General features: G+C 38.7%; 1 protein-coding gene across 2 annotated transcripts in view; it reads left to right on the top strand.

The window, feature by feature from the left end:
* Positions 1–15077, top strand: part of Stacl (SH3 and cysteine-rich domain-containing protein) — a 708284-nt gene that overhangs the window by 637468 nt on the left and 55739 nt on the right. For both annotated transcript variants that reach the window (XR_016549521.1, XM_090405477.1), the window contains exon 16: positions 4017–4147. Coding sequence is in view for 1 of the 2 variants with exons in the window: in XM_090405477.1 (XP_090261603.1) it covers positions 4017–4147 (131 nt within the window). In the remaining variant the exon portion in view is untranslated. The remainder of the gene's footprint in view (positions 1–4016; positions 4148–15077) is intronic.

Below are 15077 nucleotides of genomic sequence, written 5' to 3'. Positions count from 1 at the left end.
GATCTGAGTATTGTCAAGGGCAAGATTGGAAGAACATGTTTTTTTTTTTTTTTTTTGGCAGGGGGTGGGGGTGGATAATACAGAGTTGTTTTGCTAGTATTGAAATTGAGAAGGTTATCCAAACTGCATTGATGAATGTTTTGAAGATAAAAATTTAATGTAGTAGAGGTTAGAGTTCTGCAGGTTGTGGTAATTTGTGCTTTGCAAGGTTTGTCAAATGAAGAGGAGGAGTACGATATGCTGTTGTCAATCAAAACTTGTACTAGATTGGCAGTCTGCTGGAGTAGATCATATATGTATAGAAGGAAGAGGGTGGGCGAAACAACATAGCCTTGTGGGACCCCAGCATTAGCTGTATCGATGGAAGATAAGGCTCCATCCACCATCACTCAAAGTGAGCATCCAGTCAGAAAGCTGGCTACCTAATGAGAAGTTAAGGAGCAGATTGAATGATGGGAGTTTACTTAATAGATCTTTGTGCCAAAATCAATCAAAAGCCTTCAAGATATCAAGAGCAACCAATTGAGATTTGCCAAATCTTTCCACGGTGTTTGTCCAGAGATGGATGACATAGGTTAGTAGATCCCCTGTTGATCAACAGTGATGGAATCCATAATGTTGTTCATTTATTAAAAGTCTTCAAGGTAGTATAGGAGTTGGGTGGTGATGGTTCTTGCCATTACTGTAGAAAGAATTGATATGAGAGAAACTGGACAGTAATTTGAAGATAAAGATTTGTCATCCTTCTTTGGAACATGTTGTATATGGGGTAGTTTCCAGACTGCAGGATAGATACCAGTGGAATAAGAAAGTGTATACGGGCAGCATAGAGTGGGATTCAACATCATAGGTTATAGGTATGTTGGTTACAACATACTTTGTAACCAACATACCTATAACCTATCCTCATAGGGAGCATTGCTGTCATTTGGTCTATGAATCCTCTCCACCACTTACTGATCTCCAAAATACCCAGGTGATTATATTTTATTATTTTTATTTAGACCTCCTTGGAGTCAAAAAACTCATCACAGGAGGTCCTTCCTAGGAAACACAGTCTATCATACCACTCCTTAAACAACTCATTGACCATTCTTGCTCTCACCACTCTATCAGGCAATGCATTCAATGGTTCAACCACTCTCCATGCAAAGAAACCATTCCTCATCCTCTTGCACACAGTTTCCTTTCGTAACTTCCAGGATGGCCCCTTGTCATCACTCCTTCCCACTGTTCAACCAAGCAAAAGAATTCCCCAGTGTCAACCCTGTAACCACCTCTCAACAGTTTAAAAGTCTCGATCATATCACCTCTTCTTCTATCCACCAAACTCTGCAGCCCACATTCCCTCAGCCGATCCTCATAACTAACATTGTACAATCCTGAAACCATCTTTGTTATTCACCTTTGTACCCTTTCCACAGTTAATTTATCTCCTTCAAATCCTGGGGACCAAATTTGAGAGCAATAGTCTAAGTGTGGTCTTATCAGAGTCTTATACAATGAAATGATAACTCTTTTATCTCTGCAGGTCAACGTCATTCTCATTATTGCAGCAATCCTATGTGTTACCTTCACCACCTTTGAAATATGTCTCCTAAATTTCAGGTTTCTATCAGTCATCAACTCCAGATCTCTTGTCTCCCCTACTTCCTCCAGTAGAGTGCAGCGTCCCATTGTTGTGTCCCAAACTTCAAGACCCTACATTTTGCTGCATTAAACTGATACCCCCAATCATTTTCCCATCTGTCTAGCTTATTCAAATCCCCTTGCAAGGCTACACCATCTGCACTATTACTAATAACCCTGCCCAGCTTCACATCATCCGCAAACAACTAAATATCCCCCTGCAATCCACTGACAATGTAATTGATATAAATGTTAAACAATATAGATCCCAATACTTGTCTTATTAGTGTTAAAGGAGATTACGTTGAAAAATTGAAAAAATAATTTTTAAATTATAAATTTGGTTTTTCATTGTTAGGCCAAGAACTTTTCAGACTACCCTCATATATTAATGATGATATGTTGCAAAAGTTGAGGAGAAGAGTGATGATTCGAGCACACCAGTGAGGCAATAGTAACCTTTCAGTGGTGTGCTCAAACATGTGACATGTTTGAAGCTACTATAGCCTTGCAGTGGTGTGCTGCAATGGTCGTCTGTTTTGGGACCATTATTGTTCTTCATTGTATATTAATGATGTTGGAATAGTTTAACTGGAGATATGCATTTTGCAGATAATGCAAAATTGGGGAGAACGGTGAGGAGTCTAGCATATATAGTCACCATATGAGTAAATATGCAAGATATGCATATTTACTCATACTAGCTTACCCTCCTGTCTTTTGAAGTGACCTTCTCCATTTCATTTGGTCTCTGTAATTCCCAAGATGTCAATTTTACAGTATACCTATCCATCTCTTTACAGACAATCTCAAGAGTACCCATCTGCAGACCCCAAACATTCTATATGCCTATGTAAAATTCCCTTCTAAGATTAATCTTATACCTTCTGTGTTGCTCATTTACAGAATGATATTGTGAATGAGCAACACAGAAGGTATAAGATTAATCTTAGAAGGGAATTTTACATAGGCATATAGAATGTTTGGGGTCTGCAGATGGGTACTCTTGAGATTGTCTGTAAAGAGATGGATAGGTATACTGTAAAATTGACATCTTGGGAATTACAGAGACCAAATGAAATGGAGAAGGTCACTTCAAAAGACAGGAGGGTAAGCTAGTATGAGTAAATATGCATATCTTGCATATTTACTCATATGGTGACTCAAAACATCATGGGGTAGCTGTGATAGTGAAGACAGCTCAGGCAAGAAGCCTTCTTGGTTATAACCCCATTAATGATAGGATACTTTCTATTAAACTTAAGGCTCAGCCTACCAATGTATCATAGATAGACTTGAAGAAGAGAGTAAGGAATTCTATGAAAACTTACGAACTGTTTTGGACTGCCTACCAAGGAGAGACATACTTTACGTTTTAGGAATGTGGGGGTTTGAGGGAATGCAGTTTGCAAAACCTTGTGAATAGGAGGACAAGATGGGATATGATTGACACCTATCAGTTAGTCAGTAGTTGTAATTACGTTACCTGGGAAGAAATTTTTCATAGAATGGTAGACAGCAAAAGAATGAGGATTAGTCATAGTGAAGAATTTATAGAGACAAAAACACATGTGTTTGAGTAATTACTTTACTCATAATTAAGAAAAGTACACTCAACATTTCGATCTCTGTATTGAGGTCATTATCAGGAAAACAAACAAACAAACATACGTACAGGACACAAACTACATGACACTACATAAAAGTAAGATGAATCCAAATGCTTTGTTAATCAGTTACCCTAGACTGATCCCTGGTAAAAAAAAAAAAAAAAAATAATAATTAAAAACAAAATATATACTGATAATAATACTAATAAAAACAGGTTGTAAAGCAGAACTACATTAAAAATTTCTAAAGTCCTCTCATATTAAGGTTTTTTTCTGTTCGATGTTATTCTAAATGCTATATGGGTCCTCCAGATTCTTGGAATTATCAATCCATCATTCTTGTTTAGATTCGGATGATGCTTCTTCATCTCACAGGCTTCTTTGAACTTTCTTTCAAACCAGGTTTTGATGTGGTGTAAGGACATGGTGCCTTTCCAGTTGATTCTGTGACATGTTTGAAGTGCATGGTCTGACACGCCTGTTTTACCATAGTGGAGGAATTTAATGTGACATTTATGTTCATCTTTACTTATTGGGATGGTGCACCCTGTTTCCCCTATGTGTTGAGTAGGTTGCAGGTGCACTGAATTTTGTAAACCCTTGTGTTAGCAAGGTATAGAAGAGGATCTTTGGATGAGCTGAACAAATTTCTTAATTAGCAGGAGGTTTGACGGTTGCCTTAATATTGTATTTATGTAGTGTTCTATTTAAATGAATAAATAATGAACATTTTAATGAATAAATGTCAAATTCAAGTTATTTTTTTACTTGTTGCAGCACCACAAAGCCCAGTTCATGGAAGGCGTCATCTTCTCAGTACTAAAACTGTAAGAATGAGTTCAGTTGATTTACCTGATGAAAATGAAAAATCTCTGAGCAGTGCATCAACTTCCCCATGCCCTTCACCAGTAAGAAGGATTTCTTAATATTTGTTAAAGGTATATACATACTATGTTGAAAAATTATACAGACACCATATTTTCAAGTACTGCATACCAGTGACAAACCACATGGCACAGAAGGCTATAAAACAAGAGAATGACTAAACCACCAGCACAGTGTTAGCATAGGCTGTCTTATTAGTCATCCATATGTGCAAGTGCAGTATAATTAAGCATCAAAGATTATTTAGTGGTTTACACAATTTAAAAAGATGAAAATGTGGTGGTGAAAAGAAATTGGCAGAAAGGAATAAATGGCTTGTACAATCCTTCCATTCTAAAGGCATCCACAGCCTTAGAGATTTATGCTTTAACATTAAATACTTAAGTCCATAGTCTCTGTTTACATGGAAGAGATGATAAATATGAACAAAACATCATTTAAAAAGTGGTTTACACAATTTAAAAAGATGAAAATGTGGTGGTGAAAAGAAATTTGCAGAAAGGAATAAATGGCTTGTACAATCCTTCCATTCTAAAGGCATCCACAGCCTTAGAGATTTATGCCATAACATTAAATACTTAAGTCCATAGTCTCTGTTTACATGGACGAGATGATAAATATGAACAAAACATCATTCAGGACAATGCTTATCAACTTGCTTGATTCAGAGCTTGCTTTGCTTGTGTGTGGCAGCTGCAGACAAACATTATTTATGAGTATATCATCCCATCGGTTAAGTTTTGCATTTGAGGGGGGGGGGATACTATATTCTGTAGTGAGTGAGTGGAGCTGACACATCACCATGACGTGCTACAAGCCTTTCGCCATGCGGTTTGAAGAAATGCAAAGGTTAGCTGGCCATCATAAGCACCAAAATATCTCTTTCCATTTATTAATATTTTTAATAAATGGAAAGAGATATTTACCAAGATTAGCCAGTCTGTGAAACTATCAGGTGTCCAAATAATTTTTGAAACATATTTTATGTAAGAACTAGTTGTTGGTAATTCATCACAAGCACTTTAACCCATTGTAGTTTATTTTTCTCAAATACTTATATAGTGCTGTTTAAATTAATGATCTGTCATATGATTACATGCATTCTTTGTTGTAATACCCATTATCTCAAAGAACTCTCATAATTAAATACCTGCAACAAGAAGTTATATTTCAATTAAGAAGAAGTAATTCTAGTAGCAAGGCTTATATGTTGGTCATACATAACTGGTAATTATATTACGGAATTAATAACGCATATAAAGGATGTTAATAAAAGGCAACTTTAATGAATAACTTCAATATTTTGGCAACATTACGTTGCCATCTTCAGGAACATAAAAATATGGTATGTGCACGCAGGCACTAACAAAAGCAAATGAGGAAGAAGGCAAGAAACTAATATTGTTCCTAAATTCCTAATGGTGCTCTCCGGTGGGCTAATTTGGTTGTCTTGGCCGTTGGGCTGAAGTTCTCATAATGTAAGTCTCCCAAATTTGGGGTAGTTTCATGCACCCAAATTTCTTGAGGTTTGGAACGTTTTTTAGAGCTGCTGATGTGATTCCTTGAATAATCTTTCTTACTTAAACTTGCTGTGGTGTATTATTTTAGTTTTCTTCCAACAAATTCTATGGTGGGTATCTAAGACATGGTCTGCCATCCCAGAATGGTTGTACTGGTGAAACCGGATGTAGTCTTTTTGTTCTGAAATCCTGATATTTGCTGTCCTGCCTGTTTGGCCAAAGTAGGACAATTTGCACCTGCAAGGGACCTTGTGTACACCAGGAAGGTCTAGGGGAAGTGGCTGGTCTTTGGTAGAGCAGATAAGGGATGTCAACTTTTTATATGGTCTATAACAAGAAGTCAGGTCATATTTTTTGAGGATATTGGTTATTTTCTCAGAGGTGCCCTGGATGTAGGGGATGGTGATAGATTTGGTGTAATCTTTATTGTGTGTGTGTGGGGGGGGGGTACTGGTTTTAGTAGTTTTTGGATTTTTTGGGGGTTATAGCCATTGGCTAAGAAAGTGTTGAGGATGTGGTCCATTTTCAGTGGTTAGGGCGTCGTCATCTGAGCAGATTAATTTTTGCCCTGTTATATAATGTTTTTATAACCCCATATTGTTGTGAGAGGGGGGGATTGCTGGTGAATGTATCTGCCTGTATGGGTGGATTTTCTGTAAACAGAGAAAAACCAAAGATCCATCAAGCTGGCTAGTGATTAAAGTGTCTAGGAAGGGAAGGGTGTTGTTTTCCTCTTTTTCTAAGGTGAACTGGACTCTGGGGTGTTGGTTGTTTAAGTGTGTTAGGAAGGAGTGGAGTGTATCTGAGCCATGTGGCCAAATAGCGAACACATCATCCATGTATTGAAGCCAAATAGTGGGTTTTTGTGGAGCGAAGTTTAAGGCTTTCTCTTCAAAGGTCTCCATAAAGAAATTGGCCAAGGGTGGGGAAAGTGGTGAACCCATGGATGTCCCCTCTATCTGTTTGTAGAATTTTCCTTGCCAAACGAAAGAGGAAGAAGAATCTCAAGAACAGACTGATCATATAATTAAAATACATAATCATCAAATTCCTGACATTTACCCTCAAGGGGGGTGTACAGAATATGACAGGAAGTTAGTAATGATGTAAATTTTTCATGTAGTACTAACTACAATTTTCCTCCAAATCAATCTATTACCTGTCAAGGCTCCAACATTGTCAGATCTTATATTTCTATCTACTAAGGCACTTTTTACCATATCAGTGCACCTATATCTTGGTCTTCATCTGGATCTTTTTCCTGCCAACCTGGCAGAGAACACTTGTTTTGCCAATCTTTCCTCTCCCATTCTGTTTAAGTGACCATACCACCTGAGATTAGCTCTTCTAACACATTCCTGGATGCTAACAATATTAAGTTCTTTCCTAGTATCATCATTTTTAATATGATATTGCCATTGATGCCATCTGTTCGTGTCCCTAATCTTTCTCAGGATTCTCATAACTGCAGTCTCTAGTCTTTGGTCAAGTGTTTTACTTCTAACCCAGCTCTCAGATCCATAAGTTAAAACTAGTTTGAACACTGTCTTGTATACAGCTAATTTAGTGTTCTGACTAATTTCTCTCTTATTCCATATGAATTTATTCAATTGACTTCCTACCATACCAGCTTTGTTGATTCTGTTGTCTATTTCCATATTTAATTTACCATCTTCAGTAAAAATCGTGCCTAAGTAGCTGAAATGTTTTACTTGTTCCACAGGTTCCCCGTTCACAACACAATTGACATTTTCAACAATTCTACCTATTTTCATTGTCCTTTTAATGCTGACCTTCATACCATATCTATTACAACAGTTATTCAATTTAGTCAGGGACTCTTGCAAACTTGTAGCGGATTTATTTTAAAGTATAACATCATCCACATAAAGCAAAGAGCTGACATTAACATCTCCAATTTTGATATCAGATTTAATTCCACTTTCCTTCATAATGTGATCCATATAGATAATGAATAAGAGAGGGGATAATGTACATCATCATCTGACACCAGATTTAACATTAAACCATCTTCCTGTACTTCCTTCAATTCTAACTGCTGACTTACAACTCAAATAAAGACTAAGTATTGCTTGATATAATGTCCCACTGGCACTATACAACTGGAGCATTTCGAATAGCTTGGCACCTTGTCATATGCTTTTCTAAAATAATTAAAAATAACTAATTAAAATACTGTGTATATAAAAATGGAAAGCATATGCATAGAATTCATACTCAGTTTTCTGATGAAATGAATCTCTTTTAAGTGAAAGTTGTGTACAAGACAATCTGAGAATGATTTTAAATATGAAAACCATATATAAATTTAATGTTAACCTTTTTTTTTACAGTACTCTCACAGCATCATTTTAAAAATCAAACAGATGATAATTTATTAAGCTAAAAAGAGCACCAGTATCAAGTAATTGTGGAAACAATTAAAAATTATAAGATATAAAAGAAATACATCTGCACAGCTTTCTAACCCCACTTGAAACTAGCTACCCTTATTCATTCCACTAAGGACCCGCTCACACTTCTCTCACTTCTTAAGGAGTGAGATATGATGAACTTTGTGTTGACCTCCCACGATGAGTCATTACTCCATATAGATCAGGAGAATAATAATAATATAAACTTCCTTGTTCAACCACCATCCACATCCTATTCTATCCTATCGGTGGTCCTAATGGGCACTTAAGCGCCTACGACCGTTCCAAATATTCTTGGACTTCGCAACTGTAACTCGAGGATAAGGTGGTATGCCTCCTGGTGTGGCCTATGTCTGTAGATGCGTGTGTTCACAGGGCCGGTTTGCCTGTTCTTGGGGGACAAAAAAAAAAACTGTGTTTCCGGGTGAAAGAAAACCTACCTCCGTATGAGATCAGCTAACTCACCTTTCATTGAAAGAAACCAGATACAGGTTCTTCACATCACTAACAGGAATGGAACCTAGGTCTTTCCGGCTAAAGAGCTTTGTCTATACCGACTGAGCTACGGAGGCTCTTCCACCTTCCACATAGAACACAAAAAATACATTTACAATCATGACTACGCTCAGTCTGGTCTTGCAGACCATGCATTTGATACTACTCATAGAATCGATTTGAAAAAAAAACGCCATGCTTCATCTCAGCCAGTTTTGAAAAGAAAGACTATTTTCAGAATCTCCAGTTGCCCTCATAAATCAGCATAATTGAAATAAATACAGATGCAAAAATTCCCAAAATATGGGAAACATTAATCCTTCATTATCCCATCTTGCAATCAAGGCATCATTTTTTTTTTTTATGTTGAGCCCATACACGAGAGGTTAGTAGATCAACCTATAATACATTAGTACCGTGTATTGGTTGGAAAATAAGGTACTTATTCACATTAGATAATGACTGTAGACTGTATTCCCTAGGGAACACATCAGGGGGAAGACTTTTCCATAGTATAGCGGTTGCAGGGACAAAAGAGGAGGAGGAGAAGAAACCTGTTTTGTGGGTTTCAAGTGCACTGTGTAGCGATATTGAGCAGCAGCTGCATGTGTTCCAATGAGCTTAGTACTAAGTGGGGGCATTATTGATGCTATTTCAGATGAACATTTTCCATGGAAATATTTGTAGAAGACACAGTGCAGAGAATAATCATCTGTGTGAAAGTGGAGGGAAGTGAATTGGTAAGAGATGGGTCATTAATAAGTCTGATTGCTCTCCTCTGTATGGAGTTGAGCAATTTGGGAGAACTTTTGGGGGGCCCCACCCCATATGTGGGAACAGTATTCGATGGTTTGGGCAGATTTGTGATTTGCATAAGGTTAATAGCTGTTCAGGAGTGAAGTAACGTCTTGAGTGAAAGAGAAATCCTAGTTTTTTAGAAGCTGAGGATGCAATGGTTATGTGTTTATGCCAGGAGAGGCTTGATGTCAGGGTAATTCTAAGAAGAGAAATCTCAGATTGTCTGAAAATTTGGGTATTGTCAAAAATAATACTGGGAGAAACTGGTTCTTTTTTATGAGAAATGAGACAGTACTGGGTTTTATTTACATTGAAATTGACTAGGTTATCTGAACCCCATTGGAGGGACTTGAAGATCTGAATTAAGGGCAGTGGTGGTTGCTGATCTGTAGGTTGAGGTGAGTTGTATGGAGTAAGGTTTATCAAAAGAAAGGGAGGAGTGCAATGTACTGTCATCTGCAAAACTGTGTATTGGGTTGGAAGTAAGCTGAAGTAGGTCATTGATATATGATAGGAAGAGGGTTGGTGAGATGACAGAACCTTGAGGAACCCCAGCATTAGTTGAATGGTGAGAGGATAAGGAGCCATCCACCACCACACATAGTGAGCATCCAGACAGTAAGCTGGCAATCCAATTACAGAGGTCTTGAGATAGACCAAATGATGGCAGCTTGCTTAGTAAGCCCTTGTGCTATAGACCCAGTCAAATCGGTACTATGGGGGACATTTGCCTTGGAAACATCAAGTCCAACTTCTTGAGATTCGCCAAACTTCTTCATGGCATTTGACCAGAGATGGGTGACATATGTGAGCAAATCTCCTGTTGATCGGCAGCAATGTAATCCATACTGGAAGCTGTTTATTAGACAGGTAGCTTCAAGGTAGTGTAGGAGTTGAGAATTGATGATTGATTTTTTCCATTACTTTACACAGGATCAAGGAGAACAAGATGGGGCAGTAGTTGGACGGCAGTTACTTGTCGCCCTTTTTTGGGAATGGGTTGAATATAGGCCAACTTCTGGCTGTGGGATACCAGTGGAGTAAGACAGTATATATAAGTGACATAGGACAGGAGACAGTTCTGGTGCACAAACCTTCAGGACAATTGGAAGAATGCCATCAGGGCCAGGAGACTTTTTTGGGTCTAATTTAGACAGTGTTTTGCTGATCTCTTTCTGGCAAAAGGATATGATGGGCATCTGGAATGGTTGGGGGACATTTGCCATTGTTGATTGTGCATGCATTGGAGGCAAAGTGTGAGGCCAGGAGATTAGCCTTTTCTGTAGGAGATGATGCAGTGGAGATATCTGGATATGATAGAGGTAGGAATAGTGTTGGGCAGAAGTTACAGCCGATTGCTTTGGCTAGAGACCAAAAGGTTCAGCTACCATTTGGACAAGCTGCTAATTTCCTGCTTTTTGCTCTTTCGAACTCTGTTTTGGAAGCATTGAATTTAAAAAAGATGGTTATTTGCATCTTCAGTTTTTACCTCACACATACATATATGCTTTGGTGGTTATTAATGTGAATGTTAGCTACTTCACATGCTTTTAGTTTCCATGGTATAGGTCACCTAGAAGGGAAACAACAGGTAAAATTGTATAGGTTTTTAACCAAATACAAAATTAATTTTGAATTTTGCATCTGTTTTTTGAAAAACAGATTCAAAATACATATAGTAGATACTTACTGCTATGGGACTTACTCTACACAATACTTATTGTCATATAGAATTAATAGTAATGGTCCCAGTACTGAACCCTGTCCACTTGTCGCAAGTTTACTTGTAACCTTCTTACTCCCCGATACTTCTCCACCATATAGAACTCTCTGCTATCCAAAGTCAGTTACCAATCCAATCCACTAACCCTGATATCCACACCCCTATTTTTTTGTTGTTATGATCCATCGAGTCGTTTCCAACTCCTGGCGACTCCACGAACATACACTCTCCATTCCGATCTGTTCCTGACCATGTCTTTCAGAACCTCCAAGCGCACTCCAGTTGCTTCTTTAACTCCATCCACCCATCTAATTCTTGGTCTTCCTCTTCTCCTTCTTCCATCAACTTTAGCAAGCATCATCTTCTCCAGACTGTCATTCGCATAATATGTCCGAAGTATGACAATTTTTGCTTGATGATCATAGCTTCAAGGGAGCAATCTGGCTTTATTCTGTCTATCACTGATTTATTGGTTTGCTTTGCAGTTCATGGTATTCTTAGTAAGCGTCTCCATAATTCAAATGCATCTATCTTCCTTCCTTCACTCTCTCAGGGTCCAACTTTCACATCCATACAGCACCACAGGGAATACCATTGCTTTCACAATTCTGATTTTTGTTGTGAAGCTAATATCTTTATCTTTAAAGATCTTGCTTAAACTTGTCATTGCTTTTTTTCCGAGTAGTAATCTTCTTCGGTACAATAACCATCTTTATCAGTTTGGGATCCTAAGAACACAAAATTGTTAACTGCTTCCATTTTCTCCCCATCTACTTCAAAATCATTAAGTTCACATGTTGCCATAACTTTGGTCTTTTTGAGGTTAAGTTTCAGACCATATTTAGCACTTTTTTCTTTAACTTTCATAATAAGTTCTTTCAAATCTTCTTTGCATTCTGCTAGCAAGGTGGTATCATCTGCATACCTCAAATTATTAATATTTTTTCCACCATACCCCTATGCTGCACCTTAAAAACCCAATTTGTCACATGGATCCCTATCAAATGTCTTTGCAAATCCAAAAAAATTAACTTTGTCTTACCCTCTGAGTGTGTGCTGTGGAGTTTACCAAAATGGTTCATTGTAGGAAGTGTAATATATATGCATGGGCAAATGTAACTGATGTATTTGTTGAAAGATTTAACAAAAGAAGTCAGAGAGTCTGCAGAAAGTGTGATATATTAATGGAATGCAGTCATTTGAATGAAAGTCAAGAACAGGAAGTGAAGAATACCAGACAAAAGACAGTGATTTGTGTAAGACTAAGATGATAGCCAGGAGGGTGAGATAATGTGTGCAGAGTATGTGATAGTTAATACAGAAATGATTAAAAAGGAAGCATAAATGTGGAATCAGAAGTAAGCCTGATTGCTATTGCTGGAATGCAATAGCAATAGTTCTTGCTATTGCTGGAATGCAATAGCAAGAACTATTGCTGGAATGCAAAAATTGAAGAATGAAATGATTAAAATGAGAAATCAGTGAGGCATAAACAAAATGAAATTAGATATATGGTAGATACAAATAGAAGAGTGCAAAAGAATAAATGAAAAATAGTGGAGAAAAAGTAGTAGCAACTGATTCAAGAGTGGTGCTATACAGATATTCTAATATGCAAGGTGTAGTGGATGAGAGGGTGCACAAGGTCTGCTTTCTAGGAGGGAAGATAAACGGTGATTTAGGCATTGGATATGAAATGTAAGCATGTGATGGAGTTAATGGTTGTGGCTGGAATGAATGATTTGGTAGGTCACAGGAAGAATGTGAAGGTGGATATCAGGAGATTATTGAAGAGAGTGAAAGACAACAGTGTAATAGGAGAAGGAGTTGGGGCAGAGAGGAAATAACTTGAGTGGAATGTTAGCAGAAATGTGTTTAGAGAAAGAAATTCAGTTGGTGAATGTGTAAGATGAGTTTGAGGAATAATGAAATGGTATAAGAGTGATGGACCTGCATTTGAATGGTTTTGGAGTAAGTTCATCTGAAAAGACTACTACTTCTTCTTCTTCTGCAGCTTCTCCCACTTAAGTGGGGTCACTGTTTATTATGAGTCTCCTCCACACCTTCCTGTCTTGGGCTGTCACCACATCCAAGTTCTTCATCTTCAAGTCCTCTTCTACCAGCTCCCTCCATCTCTTCTTTGGCCGCCCACGCTTCCGCCTTCCTTGCACATCCATCTGCATGACCCTTCTTCCCACATATTCGTCCTCCCTCCTCATCACATGACCAAACCATCTCAACCTTGCCTCCTGTATTTTCGCTCCTAAGTTCGTAACTTTCACTGTTCCCCTGACATAGTCATTTCTCAGATGATCCTTTCTGGTCACACCGCACATCCACCTAAGCATTCTCATCTCTGCTACTTCCATCCTGCTAATGTTATTTTTCCTCAGGGCCACAGTTTCTATAGCATATGTCATAGCTGGCCTCACTACTGCCCTATAAATTTTGCCTTTCAGATTGATCGGCACCCTCTTATCACATAACACTCCAGCCATCTCCCTCCAGTTCCTCCAACCTGCTTGTATCCTGCATCCCACTTCCTTCTCACCTCCTCCATCTTCTTCCACTGTCGAACCTAAGTATCTAAAGTCTCTCACCTTCCTGATGACATTTCCTTCCAGCTCCAGGTCTGTCTCCTGGCCACCGCCCACTGCGCAACACATATACTCTGTCTTACTTCTGCTCAGTCTCATACCTCTCTCTTCCAGTACTTTTCTCCATCTTTCCAGTTTAGTTTCCGCTTCTTCTCTTGAATCTACACACAGCAAGATGTCATCTGCATACAGCATTGTCCAAGGTGCATCTTCTCTCACCTCCTCTGTTACCACCTCCATCACAATATTAAACAGAAACGGACTTAATGCTGACCCTTGATGCAAGCCAACTGTTACTTGAAAACTTTCTGTCTGTCCCAAACAGGTCCGAACACTTGTCTTCACATTTCTGTACATTTCCTGCACCAACCTGACATATTTCTCCGGCACCTTCTTCTCCCTCAGACACCTCCAGACTTCTTGCCTTGGCACTCTATCGTATGCTTTCTCCAGATCAATAAATACCAGATGTAGCTCCCTTTGTTTCTCTCGATATTTTTCCATCATCTGTCGTAACCCAAAGATAGCATCTGTTGTTGATCTACCAGGCATGAAGCCAAATTGTTCCTTTGCAATCTCCACCTCCTCCCTCAATCTACCATCAAGAACCCTTTCTAGGATCTTCATTGTGTGGGACATCAACTTTATTCCTCTGTAATTTTTACAGTCTTGTGCATCCCCTTTACCCTTGTAGATGGGAACAAGAGTACTCTCCCTCCATTCCTCGGGTATATTTTCCTGTTGGCACTTTCATGAACAGGTCCCACAGCAGGTCAATTCCCTCTTCCCCCAGTGCCTTCCATGCCTCCACTGGAATTCTGTCAGGGCCCACCGCTTTTCCATTCCTCATCCTCTTCATGGCCTCCGTCACTTCCATTCAACTGATGTTCTGCACCATCCCCTCAGAAGGCTGCCCATCTCCTCTGAAAAGACTACTGCTGGGAGGAATTATAATCAGTGATGCAAACAAGGTTTCAGTGGTCAGAGATTATCTTAGTGTGCAGAGTGGACTAGATGTGATCAATGGCCAATTCACTGGATAAAGAAGATACATATCCAGTGGTACACTTGGATTTTTCAAATGCTTTGGATAGCCTGCCACTTTACAAGCTGGCAGCTAAATTCTAACAGATGGGATTGGATAATAGACTAGTGATTTGGATAGCTGATTGGCTCTCAGATAGGTATCAACAAGTTGTGTCTGGAAGAGGAGTATCCCACATGAGGAAGGTCACTAGCGGAGTGCCATAGGGATCAGTTTTGGCACCATGTTGTTTAACTTGTGTGTTAGCAACATTGGAACTGGCTTATTTGGAGATGTACAGCTGTTTGCCGATGATGCCAAGTTGAGAAGAACTACGAGAAGTACAGCAGAAGTTATGGCC

Source organism: Typopeltis vanoorti, chromosome 15 (assembly GCF_054136105.1).
Source record: "Typopeltis vanoorti isolate ZY-2024b chromosome 15, IOZ_Tvanoo_1.0, whole genome shotgun sequence".
Classification (NCBI taxonomy): domain Eukaryota; kingdom Metazoa; phylum Arthropoda; class Arachnida; order Uropygi; family Thelyphonidae; genus Typopeltis; species Typopeltis vanoorti.
The sequence above is the reverse complement of the archived record's forward strand: the minus strand, read 5'-3'. Positions and strand labels throughout refer to the sequence as shown.